The 8,502-nt window shown below is 37.5% G+C and overlaps 1 protein-coding gene across 1 annotated transcript; it reads left to right on the top strand.

Annotated features, from left to right (window-relative positions):
• The first annotated feature begins 818 nt into the window (after positions 1–818).
• LOC107581296 (probable G-protein coupled receptor 25) lies at positions 819–1,940 on the top strand. Its single transcript, XM_016266800.1, has one exon. It carries the CDS (start codon positions 819–821, stop codon positions 1,938–1,940), a length of 1,122 nt encoding a protein of 373 aa, XP_016122286.1.
• Positions 1,941–8,502: the final 6,562 nt, after the last annotated feature.

Here is an 8,502-nt window from a genome sequence, read left to right on the forward strand (position 1 = left end):
CTATGTTGACCAAACTGAATTTCGCTGTTCAAAAGAGCTGTTCATACCTCGCAACAGAGTTTCCCTCAAAATGTCCTGTTACCACACCTTTACATCCCTATTTTATTTATTTGTATTACATTTGTTGTGACAGAAAGCTATAAAAGTAGTCCTGTATCAAACATTCATATCCTGTCTTGTTCTTATATCTGTTAGAGGAAAAAAGTTAATTTAGTGTAAAAAAAAAAAAAGTGTGGTAGCCCTGAAACCACAGCAGCTCGGAAGACTTCTCAAATAAGCTCTGCACCTTTCACACTCTAATTCTTCAGTTTGTTGCACAGCTGAATTACAGAAATAAATCTCACCAGCCTAGTGGTACATACTTTTCTCACTTCTTTTTGCAACTGTGTGCAATTTGTTTTTTCTCTTAGTCTTGCTAAGAGGAACTTATTGTGCATATTGTACATGAGAAAACTGCTTAAACATTATTTATTCCCATGACAAAAGATCTCATGACATACATTTGTGTCAAGATTCTCACATCAATTGTTGAGGAAAAACAGCTTTTTAGAAAGTAACTACTCTCATGACCAAGTTAGCAATAAAGCAAGGCCCTCTAACAATTTATATATTGACATGATGGAAATAAAAATCTGTAATTCACATTTCAGAACTGGAAGTTTAAGAAAATGCGCCTCTTTGTGATAAATGTAAACGTTTTAAGGAAATAGAGAGAGAGAGAGAGCCTGTTATTGCAGCTTGTGGTTTCTAAGCATGTGACATGCTAGGTTTTCTCTACTTTGCCCATCACTTGTGCACAGATGGCAAGCAGCACAGAGATGGCACTCTCTGACGTTACAATGAGCTCCACAAGCGATGACTATACTCATGATTTTTCAATGAATTCCACAGGTGACTACGACTACTACACCCCTGTCGAGAATGATTCAGTATTGATGCCCATGTCCAGTATCTACATTCCTGTGCTGTACTTCGTCATGTTCCTCACTGGCTTCTTGGGGAACCTGTTCGTCATTGTGGTCATCGGCAAGCGGCGTAAGAAAAACGGACGTCTTGTGGACACCTTCGTGATAAACCTGGCATCAGCTGATCTTGTGTTTGTCTTCACATTGCCACTGTGGGCGATTGCAGCCAGTTTTGGTGAGTGGCCCTTCGGTGAGGCCATGTGCAAGATCAGCAGCTTCATCATTGCGGTCAACCGCTTTTCCAACATCTTCTTCCTCACGTGCATGAGTATAGACCGATACCTGGCTGTCGTGCGCCTCATGGACTCTCAATTTCTGCGAAGCAGCAACTGTGCGCAGATCACCTGTGGCGTCGTGTGGATCATTTCCTTCTTCCTGGGAATCCCATCACTGGTGTACCGTCGGCTGACAGGCGATATGTTGTGTTCGGAGGATTCGAAATCCTCTTTTGTCCAAGGAATGAATCTCCTGACCATATTTCTAACCTTCCTGCTCCCCGTACTGATTCTCTGCCTCTGTTATGGGTCGATTTTGGTTAACCTGCGGCGTCACTGTCACACCACTGCAAACTCACGTGCAGAAGCCAGACGCCGACATTCGCTCAAGATCGTGTTTGCCATAATTGCGGCTTTTCTGATCTCTTGGCTACCTTTCAATTTGTTCAAGACCATGCAGGTCATCTTACTGATGAGCACGGGAGATCTTAGTGGGGAAACAAAGGTGGTTATAGTTAATGGACTCACGCTGTCCTGCTGCCTGGCATTTCTTAACAGTTGTGTAAATCCAGCCGTCTACTTCTTTTTGGATCAGCATTTCAGGCGCAGAGCTTCGATCCTGTGTCTGAGCTGCTTGGGTCAAGGAGACGTGCACCAGAGCTACATCTCCTCTAATTCTCTCTCTAAAGGCACATCTGACACTTGTTCTGGAAATACATCAACCCGCGGGCGGCTTTTCTCTCTTTCTCTTCAGGAGTGAAAACTGATTTTCAGTTTGCTGTTTTCAGAATGCTTTCTTTCTTTATCGATGAAAAGATCAAATAAAGCAGATATTAAGATCTTTAGTTTTAAGCACTTGCAGAAAATGAGATATTAATTAATTACTTAGAGCATTTAATATGAATATTGCATATATCTTACTTTTTTGAGTAGTGTTCTATACATTTGTATATTTAATTTCCTGCATAAAATAGATTATGTATGGGTGAACATCACTTAGTGTACAAGATTAATTTAGTTATTTTCACACAGCAATATTTGATAACCTAGAAAACATCATTAATCTACTTGGTGACTGTATTGCAATTTAGTGACAATCATGAATATTCACAATTTATTATGTTTATACTCTTCCTAGATGCAACTTTAAAATAAATGGTTTCTTTTTTATGTTTACTTGTCTATGCATGCTAAGCAATTAAATAATGCATATATATATTTTTTCATTTATTTGATATAATGTTTTCAGCAACGGTCTACATTTCTATATTTAATTTCCTACATTAAAATATATCATGTATCGGTGAACATATTACTTAGTGTACAAGATTAATTCAAATGAATTGCAACCAATGAAAGCATTTATATACATATTTTGACAGTAATCTTTAGTAAGCTAGAAAGCATCATCTGCATTGCCATTATGTAGTAATTTAGTGACAATCGTAAATATTCACAATTTATTTTGTTTATACTATTCCTAGATACAACTTTCAAATAAAGGTTTTATTCCATTTGCTTGTATATGTATGCTATGTAATAAAATGTCTTAGTTATCAAAGTCTCTTTCAATTTTATTATTAATTTATTTATGTATACTTTTATTATTAATATTGTAGCATAAACAAAAGACTTCAATCATTGTATATGCAAACTCTTAAATTCAAATAGTTGTGAGAAATAATTTACTAGCCTTTATCTCTTATTATACAGCAAAATCGCCTACCGTTCTTCGGAGTGTTTTATCATTTAGTGTTCCAATTCAAAATCATGGCACTGATCAGTCATCATTACTACAGTCACTGAACAAAAGAGGAGGATGGCAAATGGCTTTAGAACAAAGTTTTCGTTTTATTCTAGGGACATTTTCTCATGAGAAACTGAGTGGGCTGCCATGAGACTCGAGAGTTCAATGGTTCACACTTGGTGGCATGGCATCACAGTTCCCCTTCTAAATGAATCACACAGCAAGTTTTGAAACAAAATGGTTCTTGCGTGCACTACTCAAAAAAAAGGCAAACTTAGGTCACAGCTTTTGCGAGTACTGCTTCCAAAAAAAAAAAACTGTTAGTGGAAGAAAAAGCTACAAAAAGGTATTTCCATTGCTGTGTGTTGCCTTCCACAGCTAAATAAATTATTAAATAAATAAAATATAATATATATATATATAAAATGGTGTTCACAACAATTCAAAAATGAAAAGTAAATGTCTGAGTTAACAAGTCATTTATAGAGATAAGTGCCAGCCTCAGTGATTCATTTCAGTGATTGAGTGGGATGATTCTGGAGTTCAATGGTACATTGTTTTCTCTGAGGTATGGCACCTAGTTCTTAAATAAATCATCAGATTTAAAGTTACTGAAAGGTTGCCATTATCACTAAAGCTGTACATTCCAACAGCAAAAAAAAATCTTAGAATACAAATCATATTGACATATAAAATAAAATCATGCACCAGTTCATTGATGTATTTTTCAGATCTGTAATTTTTTGCTTCCTTTTCAAAACTAAATAATCTATTGAAACAAATACACTCTCGTAAACATGTTGTCCAGCCTCAGTTCAACTAGAATTAATTGACCTGGCTTCATTAACTTTACCTACTTGTTTTATTTGCCGTCAACAAAAACAGTTGGCACTTTACCCCGGCACATCAATGCATGTTTTTTTCTAAGAAAAAATAGGTTATGACCTATGCTTTACTTTTATGTTCATGTTTTACAACTGCCCTCACCAACCACAGTTTAAGCTGACATAAGCACCCCCGTGAGAATGTAATTTCACAAACATTCTCATGAGCGTCTTTCCCCTGTGTTGCAGTTAGCACAATGATAAGCTACTCTCGGTTTGATTGTGAATCCTCTTTCGCGCTGTTACTCTGTCCACAAATTTGAAAACACAACAAAGGGAATCTGTTAGTAACTGAACGGCTGACATACAGTATGAGATAAGAACTTTTTTTTTAATGTATGCAATGCATTTTAGGATGAACAAAAACACGCTCACTGTTTCCTGTTATTGAAAATGGTTAAAATATTTACAAAAGGCTAATAATATAGGCCTATATTATTTTTGATAAGCATTTAATGCAACCAGTACTTAATTCTAAATTGAAAACAAATTATTATTTTATCTCAACGGTTAGTTTTTCAACATTTTTCACAGCTCTGTGTATAATATGTGGAAAATTGCAAAAAGTGTCACCTAGATAAGATCATAGGAAATACGAAAAAAGTGTTACGTTGTGAAGCCACTTTCTTGCACCAGTTCGGTCACATGATGCTTTGTGGCCTAAGTTTAGACAAAGACATTAATTATGACTTATGTCAATAACAGAAACCGAAAAATTTACTCCACTCAGGAAACACATTTTCACAAGTGTTGACGAGGTTTAGGTGATCACAGGTTCTATTTACTCACTGTGGTTAATGTTTTGACATTCCATAGATATAATGTTTTCTATACTTTACAAACTGTATTTTCTATCCCCCTACCCTAAACCCACCCCTAAAACTTAACTTTCTGCATTTTTAGATTTTCAAAAATCATAAAACTGTATGATTTATAAGCTTGTTCCCTCATGGGGACCAAACAATGTTCTCACAAGGTCAAAAATTTACTGGTATTACTATCCTTGTGGGGACATTTGGTCCCCATAATGTTGGGAATACCAAGACCACACACACACCCGCGATGGTTATCAGACTATCTGTGGAGCCTGTTTGGGAAAACAAAAATTTAAATTCTACTTCATGATTTGCACCTTCAAATGCTTTTCTGCCAGAATCCATGTGGATAATCTGTGAATTATTATTGTAGAATTCAATCCAAGTTTACTGCATGCTTTGACTAGAGACACATAGATCAAAATAACTATAAATGAGTTCAGTCACTTCCAAAGTAAATGTTTTTTTCTCCCTCTTAGGGGAAACCACAAAGCACTTTAGGAAAAAATACTGACAAACACATCTCAATTACACAGACCTGTTACTCCATTGATTAAAAAAAAAAAGAAAAAAAAAGAAGAAGACCTAATGTGATTTTAAATGTAGGCTACATTATGTTTAGTACAAATGATAATTTTCTGCAATACAGACTGAATACATAAATTGCCTAATTTGGGCCCCACATTACCTTGCAAGTTAGTTGTAAACAGTATTACTTTGTAAAGTTAGTAAGACAACCCTAACTTAGATGTTCTGTTTATACTTTTGTATAAACGAACAAAAAAAAACAGTGGATTTTTAAATTTATTTATATTTTTATTATGATAATTTTGTCAACTACTACAAAACACTGAAGAAGAAACCTCAGCTCGCTGCTGACATCTAGCGGTAGGTTTTTGGAAGTATGTTGTGTGCTTTGCAAATTACAAACGTCGACATGTTTATCAATTATCATGGGTTATTATTAATACTATTATTATATGGCTGAACTATTACGTGACATTAACATGACTCACTTATTTGAACAATGTCTAAGAACTTGGTATTACAACCACTTCTTGTGTCTGTTTGCCTCTCTTAAGAAGAATCGCTTTATGTATCCCCCAATTGTAAGTCGCTTTGGATAAAAGCGTCTGCTAAATGACTAAATCTAAATCTTTAAACAAGTGCTAATTACAACGAGTTGTTGAGCAACAGCCAACCAATCATAACCCGCTTCAGTGCTTGCCTCATTGAATATTCATGGTCGTTGTACAGAAACTTTCACAGGCTGTATATGCAGTCATGTGCGACGGAAACTGTTTTTTTCTGTTGGTTTGGTTTCAAAAAGACAAAAAGGGAACCGAAGCATTCACGTGGTGACATTTGCACAGAGGTGCCTTGTCCAAATACCCGCACTTGCAGTCGTTGCACTTGACCACTTATATTACGTATTTCCTGTATTTGGTCCAAGTGTTCAAGTGAGCATGAAGACCACAAGTGTCTGTAGAACTTTTCATTACCTGATGGGACACACTATAGTGTTGTAAAACTGCAAGTGTTTACAAAGAAAGCTTTATTTTTATTTTCAATATTTTGCATTTTAAAATCAACTTCTAAATGTCTGTTCAGTCCCTATAACAGATGACACAATTCAATTTTGTGGTGCTTCTAATTAAGTAATAAAATGTAGTTGCAAATGTACAAAATAATTATCACCACTACTCATTTGCAACAATAAAACGTGCAACTCTTTGTTTTACTACCAAATTATATGTAATATCTAACTATTATCAGAATCAGAATGAGCTTTATTGCCAGGTATGTTTACTCATACGAGGAATTTGTTTTCGTGACAGAAGCTTCCACAGTATAACAGAATGACAGTGACAGAACAAAAAACAAGAATAGAAAACAAGTAAATAAGGAATAAAAATATACAAATCGACAACTGTATGTACAGTAGGGCTGCACGATAAATCGCATGCGATGTTTAACGCGCATCTTATCAGTAAAGCCAGTTCTGTAATCAGCGGTAAATCTCCATCACCTGCGGGTTTTCACATTCAGTTATTGTCAAGTGTTCATGAGATGGATGGCCTGAGGGAAAACTGTTCCTGTGTCTGGTCGTTCTGGTGCTCAGTGCTCTGTAACGTCGACCAGATGGCAACAGTTCAAAGAGGGAGTGTGCTGGATGTGAGGGGTCCAGAGTGATTTTGCCAGCCCTTTTGCTCACTCTGGATGAGTACTGTTCTTGAAGAGAAGGGAGGGTTGAACCAATGATTCGCTCAGCAGTCCAGACTACCCTCTGTAGTCTTCTGAGGTCAGATTTGGTAGCTGAGCTGAACCAGACAGTTATAGAAGTGCAGAGGACAGATTCAATGATGGCGGAGTAGAACTGTTTCAGCAGCTTCTGTGGCAGGTTGAACTTCCTCAGCTGGCGAAGGAAGTACAACCTCTGCTGGGCCTTTTTATCAATGGAGTCTATGTGAGTCCTGAGAGATTGTGGTGCCCAGGAACCTGAATGACTCCACTGCAGTCACAGTGCTGTTCATGATGGTGAGTGGGGGGAGTGCCACGGGCATCTCCACAGTTTTTAGCATGTTAAGCTCCAGGTTATTAATATTTAACATACATTGGAAAGGTTTCCGTGACCTCTAGCAAGATCTTGGCAAAATGTCCCACGATTTATTTCCAGAACATGATGCATGATGGGATACACTAAGCCTCGAATAGAGTGGTATTTGAGATAATGTGGCTTTAGTGTGCATTAAGAGCACTGCGTTTTTAAAGGGATAGTTCACCCAAAAAAGCACAATTCTGTCATTAATTACTCACCCTCGTGTCGTTTCAAACCCGTAAGACCTTCATTCATCTTCGGAACACAAATTAAGATATTTTTGATGGAATCTGAGAGCTGTCTGACCCTGCATAGACAGCAATGCAACTGAAATGTTCCCAAGTCGAGAGACATAGCAAGGTGGTAAAATAATCCATGTGACATTGGGTTCAACCGTAATTTTACAAAGCTACGAGAATACTTTTTGTGAGCAAAAAAAAAACCGACTTTATTCAACAACTCGTCTCCTCCGCGTCACTCTGTAGCACCATTTTGGAGAATATCAGCTGGGGCTTTAGTGTGCATTAAGAGCACTGCGTTTTTAAAGGGATAGTTCACCCAAAAAAGCACAATTCTGTCATTAATTACTCACCCTCGTGTCGTTTCAAACCCGTAAGACCTTCATTCATCTTCGGAACACAAATTAAGATATTTTTGATGGAATCTGAGAGCTGTCTGACCCTGCATAGACAGCAATGCAACTGAAATGTTCCCAAGTCGAGAGACATAGCAAGGTGGTAAAATAATCCATGTGACATTGGGTTCAACCGTAATTTTACAAAGCTACGAGAATACTTTTTGTGAGCAAAAAAAAAACCGACTTTATTCAACAACTCGTCTCCTCCGCGTCACTCTGTAGCACCATTTTGGAGAATATCAGCTGGACATAAACACACGGATACAGCTGCGTCACACGGATACGCTGTTTTCATTCAGATCACATCACAACAATGTAGGAAACCGATCCGGCGTGACGGAAAGGCACCATTAAGCTGCTCTCAATTGACCTATCGGTAAGCCCCGCCCCACTTAATTACTGTTGCTCACTCAGACAAACAAACGGAGTCGCTCATGGTCTTACAATGACAGCTGTCAGTGAAAACCTTCTTCCGAGGTGTTTCTGATAAATTTGGGACACAGATGGACCTTCAAGTGGGACTTAAATATGCCATGGAGGCAGGGCCGTTTCTAGCCAATTTGACGCCCTAGGCGAAATCCCTATTGCCCCCCCCAAAAAAAAAACTATTTTCAGACACCAGTTGCTTGTCACATTCAAA

Source organism: Sinocyclocheilus grahami, unplaced genomic scaffold (assembly GCF_001515645.1).
Source record: "Sinocyclocheilus grahami isolate Dianchi unplaced genomic scaffold, SAMN03320097.WGS_v1.1 scaffold3.1, whole genome shotgun sequence".
Taxonomy (NCBI): Eukaryota; Metazoa; Chordata; class Actinopteri; order Cypriniformes; family Cyprinidae; genus Sinocyclocheilus; species Sinocyclocheilus grahami.